We start from the raw sequence: 21,742 nt of genomic DNA, 5'->3' as shown, positions 1-21,742 counted from the left end.
TCTCCTGCCTGCCTCAGCCCCCTTAATCCTGACGGGTCCCCTTAGCCGCTGAAATAAATGAAGAGCAAATGACAACAGTTTAGGAAACACAAGGAGAATTGAGATCTGATGAGGCGGACTGCAGTGGCTGTGATTGAAAACCGGGAAGCCTCGCGTGGGGGAATACCATGTACGATGGAGTGGCACAAAGTCAAAAGAAGGAGAGAAACGGAACTAGGGACACTTCGGTACACAAAGTTGCCATTAAAGTTTATTTCCCTTTTATCCAGATAGGTGACGCTACACTTTGCCAGTTACTAAAGGCTGCAGATTTCTGCTCAGAAAATAACACCGAGGCTTCCAACATGTGTTTATTCCCCAGGCGCGCGCACACACACACGGTCTACCCCCTAAGCAAGCACGATGACAGGAATGCCAAGCATTTAAACAAAGACAGGCACCACCCCAAACCCCCAACCCCAACCCTCCGAAGTCTGCAATCCCAAAAAAGGATCCTTCTCTGGCTCTCTCTGGAGTTTGATGTCCTCACTTAACCACTGCAGCCCATCATGGTTTCTCAGAACACCAACGTGGCTCCCTGGGCGCACGCGGGATCCCCCAAGCCACGGTTAACCATGCCCTAACCAAGATGCTAAATCGCGAAACGGAGACACTGGCGGAGGGGGGGAGGGGATGGGCATCGTCTGAGAAGGGGGAGGAAAAAAAAGAAAGAAACCTTTCCTGACACCCGCTCCAGTGCTCTCACACACGCACTCGGCATTAGTAAGGGAGAGGAGGAAATTTACCAGCCCCAGGAAGGGAAAGCAAGTCTCCCGGGATGACAGTGGATGCACTCACTGGAAAGAGGGGGGAAAAGCTTTGGCTTAAAGGGGACGGGGCTGGCTGGATTGTGCGCACAAGGAGTGGCCCCCGGAGCTGAAGCTGGGCTTTCCGGAGTGGGGCGGCTGGTTAGTACTCCTGTCTGCCTTTCTCACCTCAACCCGCGTCCCTCCCTTTCCGCGAGTGTGTAGTTTCGGTGGCTGGGCTGCTACCGCCGCCGCCGCCGCCGCAGCAGCAGCAGCCGCTTCAGGGACAAGCTTGATCAGCCTGCGAGCTCCCAGAAGCAGCCACCACTTTGGGCAAACTTGCGGGTTTCCGGCTCGCGGCTGGCGAGCGGGAGCTTCCTATTTGCCATTCAGTGTCTTGGAGCTTTGGCAGTCCAAGGGGCGGCGAGCGCGCCCGCACCAGACTCTCCCAGACGCGAAAAGGGACGAGACAACTGCAGAATTCACCCGCCGTGCCGGGGCACTTCCGAAGCAACAACCGACTGGCACTTTTTCTCCCCTTGGCAAACTGGATTTTTTTTTTCTTTTTCTTTTTCTTTTCTTTTCTTTTCTTTCTTTTTTTTTTTTAAGCTACTTGGCAGCGTCTCTGACTCCACCTCCCGCTCACCCCCTCCCCAGTGCCTTTGGCTTTTCTTCGGAAATCCGGACAGAATTGGGCATCTTTGTTAATTGCCATTGGGGGAGCCCGGCCGGGGGCTTTCGCCAGGCCATCGTCGCCTGAGCACCGAGCTTGGTTTGCTCACCTTTGAACTGCAAAGGGATCAAGTTCAGCCCGAGTTGCCAGCGTTGGGACTGGGAGGAAAGAGAGGGAGAGTGCAAGAGAGAGAGTGGGAGAAGGGGAAAGGGGAACGGAGAGGAGGGAGGAGAGTGGAGGAGGAGGGAGGAGAGAGAGGGAGGGAGGGGAGGGATCGAGAGAGAGCGGGGAGAGAGAGAGAGAGAGAGAGAGGCTGCAATCTCCTCCCTGAATCGCGCACAGCGCTGCAGATCCCAGTGCTCCGAATTGCGGGCCGAATGCAGGTGAGGAAAGGCACGGACTCTGCGGCTGCGAACCCAAACTTGGGCACCGCGCGGTGCGCACGGCTCAGCCTTCGCCCCCGCGGGCGAACGGCTGCTGCGGTTTCAGGCGGCGGCTTCGTGACTAATGACCTTGCGCAGAGTTGTTAAGAAAAAAAGAGAAACCCGAGCTCTTGTGGGTGAGAAGAGACTGACTCTGGGCGTCTCTGACGATGGCTCGGGCTGCTCTTGGGCGCGCGGGGGGGACCCGGACGCGGACCGCTGTGTGACGCGAGTGGTCTCCACTGCACGGTGCCCGAAGCGACCTGCCAGGGATTTTTCATTCTCGTTCTGTTGACTGGCTCCCCCGCTGCCAGAGCGGAGTCAGAGTTCAGACTGGCTTGTTGCTGGCCCCGGCGCCTCGTGCAGGAAGCAACTCACGTTTGCCTGGGCAGCCGGAGCAGAAGCTGGGTCTGGAGTGAGTGGCTGGAACGTGAATTGGACGCAACTCGAGTAGCAGCAAAGACGAACAGGGTTGGCAGGCGGGGGAGGCTGCAGGCTTGTTCCCCGCCGCTTCCCGGCTCCACCACCCGCCTGCCGGAGCGGTTCCGGCCCCATCCGACAGAGAGGGAACCGGAGCCCGGGATCCTTCGCCCGCTGCGGGGATGACTCTGGGGGGGGGGGGGGCGCCGAGCCCGCGGCGCGCAGTGTCCCGTGAACTGTGAGTACTGCGACTGAACGGCGGCCGGCGAGCGGGCGATTAGCACCCATTGCATGAATTATGAAACAATAACTTTCGGAAGAAGCAGAAGGAAAAAAAAAAAAAAAGAAGAAGGATCTATCGCCGGTCCCCCTGGCCGACTCCGCACGGTGCTCTTGCCCCCTCCCTCCTCTCGCTTCCTCCTTTCCCGGAGAGAGAAGAGGACTGGGAGGAGGGCAGGCGGCCGGCCCCGGAGGAGGGGGGCGCAGAGGGGGCTGTGATTAGAAGGAGCAGTAGCAGCAGCAGCAGGAGAAGATGCTGAGGATGCGGACCGCGGGGTGGGCGCGCGGCTGGTGCCTGGGTTGCTGTCTCCTCTTGCCGCTCTCGCTCAGCCTGGCGGCCGCCAAGCAACTCCTCCGATATCGACTGGCTGAGGAGGGCCCAGCGGACGTCCGCATCGGCAACGTCGCCTCGGACTTGGGCATCGTGACGGGTTCGGGTGAGGTGACTTTCAGCCTCGAGTCGGGCTCGGAGTACCTAAAGATCGACAACCTCACCGGCGAGCTGAGCACGAGCGAGCGGCGCATCGACCGCGAGAAGCTGCCCCAGTGTCAGATGATCTTCGACGAGAACGAGTGCTTTCTGGACTTCGAAGTGTCGGTCATCGGGCCCTCGCAGAGCTGGGTGGACCTGTTCGAGGGTCGGGTCATCGTACTCGATATCAACGACAACACGCCCACCTTCCCGTCACCGGTGCTCACGCTCACGGTGGAGGAGAACCGGCCGGTGGGCACTCTCTACCTGCTACCCACCGCCACGGACCGTGACTTCGGCCGTAACGGCATCGAGCGCTACGAGCTGCTCCAGGAGCCCGGGGGCGGTGGCGGCGGCGGCGGCGGCGGCGGCAGCGGCGGCGGCGGCGAGGGCCGGCGCTCTGGGCCTGCCGACAGCGCCCCCTACCCCGGGGGCGGCGGGAACGGCGCGAGCGGCGGCGGCCCGGGCGGCTCCAAGAGGCGGCCGGACGCACCAGAGGGCGGCGGCGGGACCAACCCCGGTGGCCGTAGCAGCGTGTTCGAACTGCAGGTGGCCGACACCCCGGATGGCGAGAAGCAGCCACAGCTGATTGTGAAGGGGGCGCTGGACCGGGAACAACGCGATTCCTACGAGCTGACCCTGCGGGTGCGCGACGGTGGCGACCCTCCTCGCTCCTCTCAGGCTATCCTAAGGGTGCTCATCACCGACGTGAACGACAACAGCCCCCGCTTCGAGAAGAGCGTGTATGAAGCTGACCTAGCCGAGAATAGCGCCCCAGGGACTCCCATCCTGCAGCTGCGTGCCGCGGACCTGGACGTGGGGGTCAACGGACAGATCGAGTATGTGTTCGGAGCGGCTACCGAATCCGTGCGGCGGCTGCTGCGACTGGACGAGACGTCCGGCTGGCTCAGTGTCCTGCATCGCATCGACCGCGAGGAGGTGAACCAGCTGCGCTTCACGGTCATGGCCCGCGACCGCGGGCAGCCCCCCAAGACCGACAAGGCCACGGTGGTCCTTAACATCAAGGACGAGAACGACAATGTGCCGTCCATTGAAATCCGCAAGATCGGGCGTATCCCACTCAAGGACGGGGTGGCCAACGTGGCCGAAGATGTTCTGGTCGACACCCCCATTGCTCTGGTACAGGTGTCCGACCGAGACCAAGGCGAGAACGGGGTAGTCACCTGCACCGTGGTGGGTGATGTGCCCTTCCAGCTCAAGCCGGCCAGCGACACAGAGGGCGACCAGAACAAGAAAAAGTACTTTCTGCACACCTCGACCCCTTTGGACTATGAGACCACCCGGGAATTCAACGTGGTCATAGTGGCGGTGGACTCGGGCAGCCCCAGCCTCTCCAGCAACAACTCCCTGGTTGTCAAGGTAGGAGACACCAATGACAACCCGCCCGTCTTTGGCCAGTCGGTGGTGGAGGTGTACTTTCCCGAGAATAACATCCCTGGAGAGAGGGTGGCCACGGTGCTGGCGACAGACGCCGACAGTGGGAAAAATGCAGAGATTGCCTACTCTCTGGATTCTTCCGTTATGGGGATCTTTGCCATCGATCCTGATTCTGGGGACATCCTTGTCAATACGGTGCTGGACCGAGAGCAGACAGACAGGTATGAGTTTAAAGTTAACGCCAAAGACAAAGGCATCCCAGTGCTGCAGGGCAGCACCACGGTGATTGTGCAGGTGGCTGACAAGAATGACAATGACCCTAAGTTTATGCAGGACGTCTTTACCTTTTATGTGAAAGAAAACTTGCAGCCCAACAGCCCTGTGGGGATGGTCACGGTGATGGATGCTGACAAGGGGCGCAATGCGGAGATGAGCCTCTACATCGAAGAAAACAGTAACATTTTTTCCATTGAGAATGACACGGGGACCATTTACTCCACAATGTCTTTTGACCGGGAACATCAGACCACATACACATTCAGAGTCAAGGCTGTGGATGGGGGAGATCCTCCCAGATCCGCCACAGCCACAGTCTCTCTCTTTGTGATGGATGAGAATGACAATGCTCCCACCGTGACCCTTCCCAGAAACATTTCCTACACTTTACTGCCACCTTCGAGTAATGTCAGGACAGTAGTAGCTACAGTGTTGGCAACAGACAGTGACGATGGCATCAATGCAGACCTTAACTACAGCATTGTGGGAGGGAATCCCTTCAAGCTGTTTGAGATTGATTCCACCAGTGGTGTGGTTTCCTTAGTGGGAAAACTCACCCAAAAGCATTATGGCTTGCACAGGTTGGTTGTGCAAGTGAATGATAGTGGGCAGCCTTCCCAGTCCACCACAACTCTGGTGCATGTGTTTGTCAATGAAAGTGTTTCTAATGCAACTGTGATTGACTCCCAGATAGCCAGAAGTTTGCACACCCCACTCACCCAGGATATAGCTGGTGACCCAAGTTACGAAATTAGCAAGCAGAGACTCAGTATTGTCATTGGGGTGGTTGCTGGAATTATGACAGTGATTCTAATCATCTTAATTGTAGTGATGGCAAGGTACTGCCGGTCCAAAAATAAAAATGGCTATGAAGCTGGCAAAAAGGATCACGAAGACTTTTTTACACCCCAGCAGCACGACAAATCTAAAAAGCCTAAAAAGGACAAGAAAAACAAAAAATCTAAGCAGCCTCTCTACAGCAGCATTGTCACTGTAGAAGCTTCTAAACCAAATGGACAGAGGTATGATAGTGTCAATGAGAAGCTGTCAGATAGCCCAAGCATGGGGCGATACCGATCTGTTAATGGGGGGCCTGGCAGTCCTGACCTGGCCAGGCATTACAAATCTAGCTCTCCATTGCCTACTGTCCAGCTTCACCCCCAGTCACCAACTGCAGGAAAAAAACACCAGGCCGTACAAGATCTACCACCAGCCAACACCTTTGTGGGAGCAGGAGACAACATTTCAATTGGATCAGATCACTGCTCTGAATACAGCTGTCAAACCAATAACAAGTACAGCAAACAGGTAAGATGTGTTCCAAATATATCTAAATATCCCACAGAAGGCTAGTAAATCTGAGACAGAACATCTTCTGTGAAGTTTTGTTTTCTCTTTTAAAGCTATTATTTAAAAAATTTAATAGCAGTGAATTAATGTGAATTCATAGGTCATTAATTGACCACAGGCCATCTGCGCGAGATGCCCCCTTGTATTTTGCAACTTACCAAACCAGCATTTACTAAGCTATCGAAGAATGTATTCAAAGTAGGCAGTGTTTTGTACATCTCTTTATCCTTGACAGTACTAATTCATCTTACATTTTCTATTTTCAGGATAAATATGTATATATGGTTTGGGTGGTTAGCTTTAACCTGAAATTATTTTGATTTGTGGCTACTCAGTGTATAATTACATCCCGGGGGAGGGGGGGAATTTCTAAAGTTACTACTGGTGCCTATGCAAATTGAACACTATAAAAGTTTTATCTGTGTTATGTATTATGTAGGATTGTACAGATCATGGAGGCTGGTTCATGCAAATATAGTAGCAAGACTGAGATACTTAAATACTGATTACGTTGACAAAAATGTTGATTTAAAAACATTTAATGATACACAAATATTATGCAAAACTGCATTTTAAATACTTCAGTGTCTGTAACAACTGGACTTCTGGGAAGCTATGAAGTTAGCACTTGCATTCTTCGTATTTGGTATTCAAAGTTTATAAGCAAAAGTAAAGTGCATGATCCATTTATCATTTAAGCTGAACAGCAGAAATGTTCTTGTATGATGCACTGTGTAAAAGAAAATTTTGGTCTGCCTTGTGATATCCTGACATTATTATGTTTATATGGAATATTCAATACTGTTGTTTTTCAGTGAGATATGGAGTTTTAAAAAAACATATTTTGAGATAACTTCAGAAAACAGAAAATTTATTTTTGTAAGTTTTGCTTTTGTGATATATGTAATGCTCCCAAAGTTTACTTTTTACACCCACCAAGGTCTGACATTCGGCAAGTAAAACCTTTTGGAAACTGCTGTGTCTAATGCTGTAGTAGCCCCACTAATAAAATGCCACATATTTCTTATCACAAGAGCTCATCTCGAAAAACACATCTATGATTGACAAATAATATCAAATAATAGTTTTTCTATTAAATATGCTTTGCATGTGGAATGTGCAATGTGGGAAGAATTAAGGCCAAAGAAAAACTTGCTTTATAGTGTCATTAAAGATGTTACTGATGGGCTCATTAAAGACATAGAAAAGAGATATTAATTCCTTACTGCTTTCATAGTTTTAAAAATCAATTTCCTAAAGAAATATTTGCTACTTATAGTACTTTACTGCAGCTATTTGGTTAAGGAGAAACAGACTTCACATGATTTTATATCCAATTACCACAGCAATCCAAGAAAATATAGGCTTGAACTTCATTACATTAAATGGCTTTTGAAAATATGTGATGCTTGTGAGCCTGAGTTACTTATTTCTTTTAACCTGCAATTTACTAAGTGGAAGGTTATATTTATTGTGCTATTGCTTTACCTGGAGTAAGAAGAAGAAGACTTTTGTTCTGTTTTTGGTACTTCTATCCATTTTGTAAATAAGGACATGTCCAGGTAAAATAATACTACTTTTCTAAGATGGTTTAGGAACACCCACAGATAAATTAAGGTCTATAGAAATTTCCTTGGAAAATGATAACATGTAGTGCAAAAAGTATATGAAAACATCTTTCTTCAGAATGTTTACTTCTTCACTGTCATCTTAATGGGATGTTTTGTCCCATGGCTGAAAGGCATTTACATTTTAAATTGCACAATCTTAAACTTCGGAATGGACATAGCAGGTGGCAGATTTATAGATATTTTATACAACCCGTTCCTGTGTTCTGTGCTGTCACTTAAGCTTTATTTGCCTCATCAAATGAGTTTGGCTCTATATTCTTGAATATTTAAGACAGCCAATACCAAGACTGCTGTGGCATCCTATTTAAAAGGCAAAGTGATATGCTTATAAATAAACTAATGTATGGTGTTAGAGACTCTTAACAGAGCAAAGAAGTCTGTATACCAAAATAGAAAACCTGCAAAGCCATTGGTATAAATCATGCAGTTTGCCAAAAGTGACTGGAAAACTTCTATGTTGTTAGGTATTCAAAAGATGTGTAAAGTTTTTACCATAATAAATAGCTGAAACAAAATGAAATAAAGGAGAATGAAATACATTCCCCTTAATGTAATTAGTAATAGTAATTGATACTCTTCATCTCTTCAATATTGCTGTCAGGGGACAAGGGATCCATTTACAAAGTTACATTCTGTTTAGACATCTGACACAGTAAACAGGATCTTTTTTGTTCTGATTTTTGTTTGTGCCATAAGTAGATGATTTTCCATTTTTATTTTTTAAAAGATATTAGCTGTACCTAAAAACAACTGCCAAAATGTATTTTCTGTGTTTAAATTTGATATAAAATAAAATAAAGAACACAGGTTTTGTTATAATTCTCCCCTTTGATATTGAATTTATCTAAGAAAAACCCTGAGGGATGCCATATTTTAATTCCTTATGATAGGGATTCATTAAAAATCAAAGATTTCATCTGACATAAAGTCTTCATTGTATTTATAATTATCTTGAATTGCTTTAACATAGTTCTTTACCTGTGATATAATGGATAGGGTATTTGTTTACAGTGTTTTCCTCTTCATGATAATTAGACATTTCAAAGTGTTGCTTTTAAATCCTGGTAATGGTTATATTGTAATAAGTTAAACAGCTTTATGGAAACAAGTTTGTAAATAATGCCCCTCCCCCCTTTTTGGCTTGTTTTCACTGGGTCTAGAAATTTTTAAATCAAGCTTCTGTAGTTACTCTTTGGCAGAATCTAAAAGATGTGTGTTGCAGAGTTGCTGTATTTTTTATTTCTTTCTTTCTGAAAATCACACCTTAGCAAAACTGATGATGTAGCCCAGGTTTCCATAGTTCAGATCTTTGCAGTTAAAACAATAGCCTTTGCTCTCAACTAAATAATGTGTCTAGTTGAGCCTAATGTGGATCATTGACAGCATTATTGAGATTAAGTGTCCAACTTTCCTTTGCTTGGTAAACCTGGTTTTAGTGGTTGTTCAAGTTTTGTGACTTGGAAATACAATTGTGCTTTTGACTTATAAAATAAAAGCAAAGGCATTCTATTTTTCTACTTATTTTATAATCTTCAGAGTCGTATTATGTGTTAAATATTTTTTCAATTTTCTTAAAGAATAGTATAATTCCAGAAGATTAGTAAACATATGAAAGTATAGTCACTACTTTGTTTATTATTTTTAGGTCCTGTTGAGTTTATTCATGCCATGCTCTTATTTAGATAACGCACTGGCAAGTAAAAATTTTATTGTATTTAGTAAATGGAAAGTAAAGTACTTTACTTTTGGCAAGAGTAAGGAAGATACAGCCTGAATAAACATTAATTTAAAAATCCATTTGTAGCTGATGCAGAAATGCTCAAGAAAAATTCATATTAAATCCAGTGATAGTTTCCCTTGCCTTTGGAACTGCAGAATGGAGTCTGAATAATATTCTCTTTAAGTGCTCAAATTGTGTTCAATATATTCATTGTATACTTAGTAAAAAATACGGCAGAAATTATTTCTTAAGTTACTTCCAGTCTGGAAGCAAATGGATGACTTGCCATCATCTATTAGAGTTTTCAGCACTGAAAAAAGTAAATATCAGTTTGTTCGTGTATGCACATTACATCATACATATTATAGTAGGAACGCATCTGCAGAGTGATGCCAACCATAGCTTCTAGTCTCATTTCGATAAGCATAATTTCTACAATATGATTCTTCTGTGTACAACCAGAAATCTTTCAGGAGGTACAGGGCATCTGCATATGGTGAAATTTCTGTTACATTTGGCCTGATGTAATAGACGAGTGGCTAATAACTGATGAAAGGTTATGTTTTTCGTCAGGAGATATCTACTAAAGCAACATTACCTAGATCTCTGGATGTCTATGAATAAGGAAAGGGTCATCCACTGATCTGATTTACCTTGCATTTATAAATTTTTATGTCAGGTATGACAATCTGAAACTTATCTCAAACTTATCCCAAGTCAATTAATAACTTAGACATGAGACCACAAAGTCAATTTATAGATTTTAAGTAAATCATGCAGCTGGATAAATATAGCAAAATCATTCTTTCCTGTTATCTTCTATTTTGGAGTAATTACATACCTTATAAATGTGGGAAAATGTACACCTGTTATTTCTTTTTCTTTCTCTGTCTCTCTGCACACACAAACACATACAGATATATTCATATAAACTAAGTATGGCACCATTGGACTTTTATTTCATTGTGATATTCATACATTAATAAACAGAACATATTTGAACTTTAAACATATACAAAACTGAAAGAAAATATAATCAACAATTAATGTTTGTATCTAAAAATCACTGGAGTCATCACATTTTTTAATTAAAAGATATCATCCAAACCAGTTCCCTCATTTTATATGAAGAGAGACTGAGGCCTTTATCTCTCTGTACCATTGAGGTGTGAATTTGGTTTTCTGCTGGTTCCTTGACTGATGTAATGAAACTTAAGAAGTTGAAGGCTTTATGATAAAATAATTTGGCTAAGATCACAAGATTATTGAGGATACAATGTGGATACAAGTCATGGAATGTAGAGGCCAGTGTTCTGGTTCTATTTTTTATCTCTATGAATAAAATTGAAGTCACATAATTTTCACTATATATATTTCAATAGAGAAAGAAATCTGAGATTTACCTGTGTATGTATAACTGTATATTTGATTAGAAAGACTGAATTTTTTACAATAGGATGTAATTCTGCTTTAGGCTCTAGTTTTTTTTTTTTTTTTAATATTTTATTTATTTATTTGACAGATCACAAGTAGGCAGAGAGGCAGGCAGAGAGAGAGAGAGGAGGAAGCAGGCTCCCGCTGAGCAGAGAGACCGATGTGGGACTCGATCCCAGGACCCTGAGACCATGACCCGAGCTGAAGGCAGAGGCTTTAACCCACTGAGCCACCTAGGCACCCCTAGGCTCTAGTTTTTAATCTGTAAATTATTGGAGAAATTATAATTCAAATTTTATAGCTATTCAAAGGAAATTAATGGTTCTTTTTCCCTATGTAGAATAACAATTGATTACACTCATTGAAGTAACTTAACATAGTTTAAAACATATATGCAACAGGTTAATTGACAGAATTTTTAATTTTAACAGAACCATGACAACAGGATGTAAGCTTCTATCTGGGATTAGTATATCCTCAATAAAAACATAATCTTAATAGAAATTAATAGAAGCTTTCTATGCTGTATGTATAGAAAGCTTATACGAATTCTAATCAGAATAATCTTTTACCTTTTTCATCAATATGGATGATTTTGTCTGGCTTCTCTGCTCCTTTGCATTTTGCCAACTTTGCCGTTGTGCTCTACCTTCATAGTGCCCTTAACACACAGTTGTGAACTAACTTTTCTTTAATTTTGTTTTCTAGCAAATTTTAAAAGAATGTGACATTTTTAAATTTTTCAGTTGGATTGCCTCTTTTGTTAGGCAGTTAACCAATCCAATGTATCAAGTTTAAATTTATATAGTGATAAAATGCTAATGATGGACTTTATTAATTTCAAAAATAAAATTTGAACTGTTTTAAAAACTGAATATACTGTGATAACCATTGCTTCACAATTGTCACCAATGCTATTAGATATTTTGCCACCATATCTTTTCCTGAGAGAGAAGAGTGGTAGAGGTTATGTTGGAAATTTAGTATAATAATTATTTAGAGCTTTATGTTTAAGCTGTATATAAGCAATTTCTGGACTATAGCAAGGCTCCCCATCCATTTATTTACTGTGACTCCATAGAAACAATAAGATCTGTTCATATAGATCTTGAGTCAGCTCTACTTTTCTCTCTTATTTATTTTAAAAGCCTTTAGAATCTTTTTTAAAGCAGGGACTCCGTTTCAGAACATTACACAGGCTTTATTTAGCATTAGTGTTGTGGGAGAAATCACATTCCAAGAAGAACTGAGCTGAAACCACTAAAACTAATCTTAATTATCACTTCTGGTGAATTAATGTTTTAAAGGCGGAATCAAAGTTTATTTTCAGGAATTTGGTGATGTTTATATTGAACTCTAATGCTGTGTACAAACAAAAAAAAACTAATAAAGCTTCCGAGTAGGATTCATCTGATGAGTTAACTTTACCCACCCTGGGCATTTTTATTATTTACAAACAGGTAATTAGTAAATAAAAAAATCTCTGCACCAAAACCTCTACCACAGCATTCTGATTGGGTAGAAGATACTGGGGAAAAAATATTCATCACACTTTTTTTTTTACCTGCATAAATCTTTATTTTCCTTCTTTCAGATGCGTCTACATCCATACATTACTGTGTTTGGCTGAATTCCACTCTAATATGATGCTCCATTATGCACCATACTCTGATGACCTTGCTACTCCGAAACCTGCTGGAGCCTGCCCTTGGCCGTGGGGTGTCAGCCAATCACTGCTTGTTTCACTTGTGCATTTGATTTTCAAGGTTTTATTTTTTTTCTTTTTTTTTTCCTCCCCCTCATTTAAGGAAGAATACTATTGAAATAAATAAACTTATAAAAGAAGCAGTATTAATAAAGAAATGTGCTACCAATGGATGTCTAAGTCACCAGGAATTCCATTATCAAAGAGGTGGTTAGCAGAAATTAAAAAAAATAAAATAAAAAGGTCCCAAGACACATTCCAGCAATACTTTTGAGATTCTAGCTTTCTGTGGACCCAGGAAAATTAAGTCTATTGAGTCTTTGTCTGTAATAGCTTAAATAGTGATGTTTGATAAAATTCCAAGTTGATCAATATTTTTAAATGGCTTTGGAATCACAATCTTTTCCAGGCCAGTGAGATAGTGTGTTAGAGTAAAAGATAGTGTCTCTTGTTCATCCTGTGTGTGTGTTTCTAAATGTCACTGTGTTTATTTGTGTGTGCTCCTACACATCTATATGCAAGGACTTTGAGCAAGATTTATTAAAAAAAATTGTTTATAAAACAAATTTGAGAGATTAATTTTGTATTAAGTAGTTACTGCCAATGGACTGGTTTATCCTTAATCTTGAAATACCGACCAAAGAATCTGTACTATCTATAGAATTTTTAAGTTTTTGTTGTTGTTAAATTCCTTAAGAAAATTTGGAATTTTTACTTAGATTTACGAAAGTCACTGTAGTCACGTTCAGAAGGGATTTGTGGCTTCCTGCTTTTGTGGTACATTTATCTGAAGGCTATTCTATTTGATGTCAGATAACATAACTTCAGGCTGCTTCCGAGAATTCAGAATTTAGATATGGTTGAGAGAGAGAGTGGCTGAATTTTAGTTCTGTAAGTAATAATCTGGGTAAGTTAGGGATTCCACTGGGTGGTCCCTCTAATTCTCTAATGTTTATATCTCTAATGTTTGTTGTATGTGTATTCGTGCCTAAAAATAAGTGTTTTGTGTGTAAAGTTTGATCAAATTCTAATACATTTACCACATCATCTGCCCTACAAAGTTTTCCACAAGTTTTGAAATACTAAGAATGCCAGATTCTTGGAATTTTGTGTGTGTGTGTGTGTGTGTGTGTGTGTGTGTGTGAACTATTGTCAATATAAAAGCCCTCTAATAAAAATAAATAAATACTTGAAGAATACTGGGTCACTCAGTTGGTTTAGCGTCCAAATCTTGATTTCAGCTCAGCTCATGATCTCAGGGTCCTGAGGTAGAGTCCCATGTTGGGCTTCACCCTGGGCGTGGAGCCTGCTTAAGCTTCTCTTCCTCCCTTCCCTACCTCTCCCCACCACACACACACGCACACGCTCTCGGTCTCTCTCTAAAAAATAATGATGATAAATAAATATGGGAAAAATACTAAAATGTGGAGTGATAGGCAGTGTACTTTAACCCATGCAATTCCCTAATGTATATATTTCAAGGTTTTTATTCTATTAGGTGTTTAATTTTACAAAAACAAATGACATTTTCAGAAATATTCTTGAAACCGTAGTGAAATTCCTGAATAAAACCTAATTATCCTCAACTTCTCAGTTTGTTTTAAGCACAAGGACCAGTCTAAGAAGCTGGTGAAAAAACCCTTACCACTTTCTGCTTCTTGAAAATGTCATGTTTCCTCATCAAAAGTAGTAAACTTCCTTAGGTATACTTAAAGTATGAATCCTGTAACAAATCATATCAATTAAAAAACAAATTATACAGGAAAAAGGTCCAGAATTTTAGGATAATCTAACTGCAACTATATAGAGAGGATATACATAAATACTTTCACAAAGAAAATTCTAAGGCAGCCTTTTGAAAACGTGGGTCGCAGCACATTATTGAGGCATGGATTGATTTAGTGCATCTCTACCACAATCAGAAAGATATGAAATAAAACACAACCATTCCAACTACATCACCCGTAGAGTGAGAGTAAATGTTGTCATGTGCAATCCCTATTTCAGTTGTGTATGTGTGTTCCTACTCTTGGTTGCCATGGAAAAATGTGTTTTGTTATGGAAACAGTTGAAAAGTGTTCAGAACCACCACTGCAGTTTGTTTGGAGTGGGGAACTATGGCTATTATTGGAAAAACATAATAAATCGCAACAAAAAAAATAACACTCCCAAAGATTTTAGTGTACTAGGTAGCTGAATCAGAGTCATCAACAACATACTATTACAGAAGTATTCATCAACAGCAAAAGCTTTTAGAAGCCTATTATCATTTCTCTGTGTGTATATGTGTGTGTTTTAATCTCTGAGCATGTCACCATTGGTTCCTATTTTGCACAGACTTCCTTTCTCCGCCTTTCTTGCCCCCAGTCGTCATCCACCTCAGGTCTCTTGATCAATCTCCTTTGTGATTACTGGAATTTACCACATAGAGAGGTGCCTGTGGACAGATGGAGATAGATTCAGAACATACCACCTGATAGGCTGTAAATTTCAGTATTGGAATATTTTGTTTTAAATGATAAGATAATATTTTATTTTCTATCACAAAATCTAAAGAAGAAAATGAGAATGTTAGAGACTGGTTTAATCACTTTGAACACATCTAATATTGGCACTGGTACTGAGTATGCAAAAAATAATAAGATAGAGTCTCTGTCCTCATGGAATTAATCTATTATAAAAAAGATTATGGAGTAGAAAATGATAGATTATATTTGCATCATGCTTCTTAAGTTTCAAAGCATCAAACACTATGTTTGCTCATTTGCTCCTCGGAACAATCTGTGAGGAAAAAAATCGTTGTTATTTCTGAAGTGAGGAAACTAAAATAAGGAAAAATTTATTTGTGACTGACTGGTGGAACTACCTGAAGAACTTTATAAAGTCTTTGAAGAAATATCAGGTCGGAATTCAAGTGTACTGCAAACACTTGGGGAAAGATGTGAAATCTGTGCTTTTGAATATAGTCTGTTTTCTGATTTATCTGGGTAAAATCACCTCTGAAGAACTCCTTAGAACGTGCCCCAGGTTGTCAAACTTTTTGCAGTCACAAACTGCACTTAAAACTACCAAAAAACAAAACAAACAAACAAACAAACAAACAAAAACGCTGTAGGTATAATGTGCAAATCTAATTAACTGGATTTATAAACAACCCCATATGTGATTTCAAACAAACACCTTAAGAATTGGGTAAGTCACTCTAAACCTAACTGTATTTTTGAGGCTATCTCTAGAAAAACCAAGGCCCTTAAGAAGTAAATCCACAGTTTGAAATATGTTTCTGGGAATAATTTTCAATCTATAACTTTGCAAAGCACTTTTCTTGGATGTGTGTGTCGTGTTTTCATCCCTTTTGTAGAGTTTATATTAATTTGTTGAATTGTTAATACACAGTGTAAGGCTTTGGCGTGTAATTAAAAGGACGGTTAAAACAAGTCTCTTCCTAGATAGGACAGTGCAAAAATAGGCAAGGTAGGTAAGATATATACATGAAACTCTCAAGGGCTGCCTCCAAATCTGTCTGGTCTATCATGGTTTTCCCGGTGCTTGGTAGAGTGAGTGCCTAGCACAGAGGAGACACTCGTTAAGTATTTGTTGAACAACAAAGAGCCTGGGCTTTGATGCTAAATACAGAAGATCTCTTCATATTGGATCACTGAACTATGGTATCACTTTTATATCGGACTCTGAATGTCCTAATAGATATTTTCTTTCCCTGCTGGTTGGATGTCTCCATGAGAAAACTCTACCTGCTGTGCTGGCTAGAGTCCCAGCTAGAGTCCCTGCCTTTCCTGTGTGGGTATGACTCTCATTTGAGTAACAAGTGAGAAATATTGTCATTTACTCTCCTTCCTCCTTGGTGGTGTTCTCAACACCAAACCCTTTAAAAAGATAAAATTAAACTATTAAGCAAATATGCAGAGTAAGTCAGGGAGGCACTGGCCACCCAGTAGAGTTCTGATCCTTGTTCTCAACTTACACAGATTCTTATCTTTATCCTTATCCCTTTCCTTATGGAAAAAATAGGCATGAGTGTCTATATCGTCACTTTATGTGTTCTTGCAGATAATATCCTTTCACTGCACCGAAACATGCTCACCGATAAAGTATGTTTCCATTTTTATTCTGAAAGCACAAGGTGAGCGTCACTTTGAAAGGTGAAAGCCTGGAATATCTGTAAAGAGAAACAATCACTTCGTTTACTAAGGAAAGAGGTCTGGAAGGGAGAATATGCTCTCAGGAGTGATGGGCAGTGAAGTGGGAGCTGAGAACTGTCTTACAACTCCTTAGTGTTGAATCCCTATGTTGTACCCATGAAACTATTATAACATTGTGTGGCGACTCTATTAAAAAACAAAGCAAAAAAGCAAAAAACAAAAAACAAAAAAAGAAAAAACAAACTCCTTGGGATCCCAGATTCAAAGGAGCACTCTTTTCAATTGCAAATGCAAATTGCAAATGACTTCTGAAAGAGTTGGGTTTAGTCTTTGGCACACCCTGGTGTAAATTGCTTTAAGCAGATAACTAGGTCAGTACCTCACAAAGATCAACAGTACTGAAGAAAGGAGGATTCTGCTTAGGGCCTTGGGGGTAGGATGAGTAGCCTTCAGTAGTTTTTTAAAGACTCGAACTCTGTTAAGGCACCGGGCCTCTCCAACTCCAGCTAGGCATCCAGGATATAAGGACATTATATCAAGAAAAAAAAAAAAAAAATCAGGTCTGACAAAAGCAAATGTTTGTGGCCTTGAATTCTGGCCCAAGGCCCTGGTAACCTAAGAACTATACATGGCTTGATATGATTGCAAGATTAGTGTCAAAATGTAATAAACATCCACTTCCCCCCATTTGGACCAGGTGTTTCGTTTTGGTTTGGATTTTGTTTTCAGTCTGGAAGATCATGTCCAACGGCTCTGTTTCCGTTCCCTTTCTGCTCCCATACTTTTGAGAGAAAGATAGGAATAAAGAAGTAAAAAAAGGAAAAAAGAAAAACCCACAGCCCTTTCATTAGCAGCATACTCATCTTCTCCTTCATATCATTATATTCGACTATTGGAATTTTTATTTTTATTTTTAAAGATTTTATTTATTTATTTATTTGACAGCCAGAGATCACAAGTAGGCAGAGAGGCAGGCGGTGGGGGGTGGGGGGCGGGGGGAAGCAGGCTCTCCTCGGAGCAGAGAGCCTGATGTGGGGTTTGATCCCAGGAAGGCAGAGGCTTTAACCCACTGAGCCACCCAGGCACGCCTACTGTAACTTTTTAAAGTGGCCACATTATTGCCATGTAGTTGATTCTTGTCCTAATTTCATTCAAGTCTCAGAAATTGAATTCTAGGACAGATTACAGACAGTAAGTCAGGCTACCAGAATTCTCTGTGAGAGTCTCTGTAATTCCTAACCTCCATTCAGTAGTTCACTTCTCAAAGGCCTCTGCCAAAATAGAAAATGAGCTGGATAAGGCAATCTGAACATCTGCCTTTTTGTCCCGGTCCTGTCACTGATTGGCCAGTGTGACCTTGTGTAAGTCCTTTTGAGTCCAGAAGCCTGTTGAAAGTGTCCTCTGTCATTTTACATAACAACCGCTGCTCTGATTACATGACAGGGTTTATGAGGGGGTTAGTTAAACAATTGGAGGTTTGTAAAGCATTACCACAATTTAAGATAATATTTCTAGTCATCGATGAATTTCTCTAAGCCTTCTTAAGACGCATTTTACACGTTTGGCGTATTTTCACTACCAATTATATTAAAATGTTTTTTCACTTTCTTTTCATTTCTTTTTCTTTTTTTTTTTTTCTTTTTTCTCCCTTTGGGGTTCATTTCTTTTTCTTTTTCTTTCTTTTTTTTTTTTTCTCCCTTTGGGGTTGGGAGAGTGTTTGTTTTAATTTGTTCCACTACTTGTTTGAAGCATCTGCAATTCTCTTGCCCTGATTGATTTCTTCAAAGTGATACTGATCCCTGAGTAAGGTGCAGCCAGGTGTAGGTGTCTACCTACATCAACAGGCCCTGGATAGTATCAGAAAGACTTTCAATGCCTGTTGAGCTTTCCGTGGTGAAGAAGGAGAAGAAAGAGCTCACCGCTGTAAAGCAAGTGGTTTAAGAACAGCTTGTAACACTTTGATGTGATCTGATATTATCCATTTTGACACTTAAAAAAAAAAAATCCCATCATTTTTTTTCAGTTATTTCGTCTTCTGTGCAATCTTTCCTGGGAATTTTTGTTTCTCACATCATGACTAGTCTCTAAAAGCCATGGGTTACTGTGGTTTTATTCTGTGACAATCACTCTGGTTAGGGCTGTAGTACATCATATTATTTACTACTTTCTTACATGTCCAAGAAGAGGGTCTTATTATTATCTCCATGGGGCATATGGAGCTGGGGAAGAGCAAAACAGAATCTCTCCTAGATCCCATACCCTCTACATATAACAGAGTCCACTAACGCCCTCATAGTCAACTCCCTTCCAATGTACTTCTCTTAGCAAATCTGAGAATTTTTATTAGTGTGGTATCCCTGATAGATTTTAATTTACATAGGTTGTGGTATGCTCTTTATTCTAGTCCAGGATAGCTCCTATGTATTCTTAGCAGGTTTAAAAGACAATCAGTATCAGCTTGCTAGTGTTGCCACAGCAAAATACCAGAGACTGGATGGCTTGAATAACTGAAGCTTACTTTCTCGCAGTTCAGAACACCAGGAGTCCCAGATCAAGCTGCTAGCAATTTCCATTTCTGATGAAGACTGTCTTCCTAGTTGTAGGCAGCTCTCTGTTCAATGTGTCCTCAAATGGCTTTCTCTCTATCCCTTCCTCTTTCTAGGGACACCAGTTCTAACAGATTAGGGCCTCACGTTCTGACTTCATTCAACCAAATAACCTCCATAAAGGCTGTAGCTCCAAATCAGTCACATTGGGCTTTGGAGCGTCAGCATATGAATTTTAGGGGGACACAACTGAAGTCTATGTTTTAGCTTATTATTTCTAACTTTTTATGCATATCACTGAATGCTTTCTGCAATTTTCAGCTTTCACATGGATTTGTGATATTAAGTAGCATCTTAGTTATTTTAATTTTGCCAACCGATAAGGGCATTTGGGTGTATTAATTCATGTAAAAACAATATTTATATAAAATAGTCCAAAAATTTTTCCACAAATGTAGGAGGTCTTTTTAAATGATAGTAATATGTAGCCTTAAATTTCTAGTATATTTTCAGCATCAAGATCCAAAGGAAAAGCAGTAGGAGTTAAGTGGGGAGGGAGTCAGTTGAAAATATAATAATATAGGTTTAATAATCACTCTTTTTCTAAGGACAGTCTCAGTGGATTTTCACGCACAGTGCATCATTGTTCTTCTTACCAAGATCCAGATTTCTCACGGCTTTCAGAAACTGCCAAACATGTCCAAGGCTGGTACCACATTCTGACGGACTCTTCACCGTCTGTTGATACATCTGCATCCAGTACATTGTATCATTACACGAATTCTCAGACACACTGAGGATTTTTTTATTGTGTCTTTTTATTTGCCTTGTAAGGTTAAAAAATCATGTTACAAAATATGCAATGAGCAGCCTAGGAACTATATATATATATATATATATATATATATATATATATGTCCAGCAAGATGTAGGAAGTTAGATAGAAAGTTACCGTGGGCGCCTGGGTGGCTCAGTGGGTTAAGCCGCTGCCTTCGGCTCAGGTCATGATCTCAGGGTCCTGGGATCGAGTCCCGCATCGGGCTCTCTGCTCAGCAGGGAGCCTGCTTCCTCCTCTCTCTCTCTCTGCCTGCCTCTCTGCCTGCTTGTGATCTCTCTCTGTCAAATAAATAAATAAAAAATCTAAAAAAAAAAAAAAAAAAAAAAGAAAGTTACCGTAATACAGAATAAACTCATCAAAAGTCAGGGAGAGGAGCTCTTTCTTTCCTGTCCTTTGGTCAGAATTTCTAGGCAATGGACCATAACAGCTGAATAGACTTTTTCTAAGAATTATCTTTCTAAGCTTCTAGAGCTAATTTTACATTTGACCTCCTATATTAAAAATGGCAGATTAGTCAGTCCTTTTTTTCCGGGAAATGACAATAATTGTGGCATGAACTTGAAGGTTTTTTAAAATTATTATTACTGCATCTGAATCTGCTTTTCATTGCATTTAACTGTTGAACACAAGGATCATTTTAAATAGAGATGGCATTTCTACGCAGCATTAGGAACAAAAGATGGTAATACCTATTCTTTCCAAACCAATGCACACTGTATTAGCTCAGGAACATTTAATTTACTTTATTACTAAAAATTTCTCACCTTTTTCTCTAGCGATTTACCTTTAATAAGAAACTAGTGTCTCTGTGCACGTCCATGTATGCATACTATGTATATGTACTTATATATGTACAGACACATAGGTAATACAGTTAACATTTCAGAGCAAACACTGTATGAGTGATTACTGTATGACAGTTATATAATTGTGTGCAAACTGTTATTCTCAGCACTAGAGAAGCAACAATAATGAAAACAGATAACAATCTGTTACATAAATTTATTTACATAAATAATAATAGCTAAACTTATATGCCATATCCTATGCACTGGTCAACATGTTTCACATAATTTCACTCATTAAATAGGTACAACTACCCTGTGAAATAGAGCTAATTATCTTTACTTTGTAGATGTGGAAATTGACACACAGGGTTGATTATTGCTCATGATCAACACAGTTTGTCAAGTGGCCAAGCACAGGGTCAAATACAGATGGTGGCTGAAGGGCCACACCCTCAACCTCTGTGTATATGTGAAGTGGACAGAACATGTCTGATTGAGAGTCATCTAGTTCTAGGAGAAGGAAATTGCATTAATATATTTCTCTTAAAGACTTCAGTGCTGGGGCGCCTGGGTGGCTCAGTGGGTTAAAGCCTCTGCCTTCGGCTCAGGTCATGATTCCAGGGTCATGGGATCGGGGGCTCTCTGCTCTTCAGGGAAGCTTGCTTCCTCCTCTCTTTCTCTCTCTGCCTGCCTCTCTGCCTACTTGGGGTCTCTGTCTGTCAAATAAATAAATAAAATCTTTAAAAAAAAAAAAAGACTTCAGTGCTATTTCAACCTTCCCATTTTCATACCTTTTTTACTCTGTTCTTGAAATCAGGTCACTCAGTCCAGTTTATTTTTTTTAA

The 21,742-nt window shown here is 41.3% G+C and overlaps 1 protein-coding gene across 11 annotated transcripts in view; it reads left to right on the top strand.

Moving 5' to 3' along the window:
- Window positions 1-1,776: 1,776 nt before the first annotated feature.
- The window catches only part of PCDH7 (protocadherin 7), a 423,055-nt gene continuing 403,089 nt past the window's right edge, over window positions 1,777-21,742 (top strand). For 4 of the 11 annotated variants that reach the window (XM_059163947.1, XM_059163937.1, XM_059163931.1 and 1 more), the window contains exon 1: window positions 1,777-6,033. In XM_059163947.1, the coding sequence (XP_059019930.1) occupies window positions 2,833-6,033 (3,201 nt within the window). In that variant the 5' untranslated portion in view covers window positions 1,777-2,832. Of the gene's footprint in view, window positions 6,034-12,454; window positions 12,739-21,742 lie in introns of those variants that run through there. The other 7 variants (XM_059163980.1, XM_059163961.1, XM_059163970.1 and 4 more) reach the window with 3 other exon arrangements.

The sequence above is a fragment of the Mustela lutreola genome, chromosome 1, assembly GCF_030435805.1.
Source record: "Mustela lutreola isolate mMusLut2 chromosome 1, mMusLut2.pri, whole genome shotgun sequence".
NCBI lineage: Eukaryota > Metazoa > Chordata > Mammalia > Carnivora > Mustelidae > Mustela > Mustela lutreola.
Note: the sequence above shows the minus strand (reverse complement) of the source record. Positions and strands in the feature narration are given on the sequence as shown.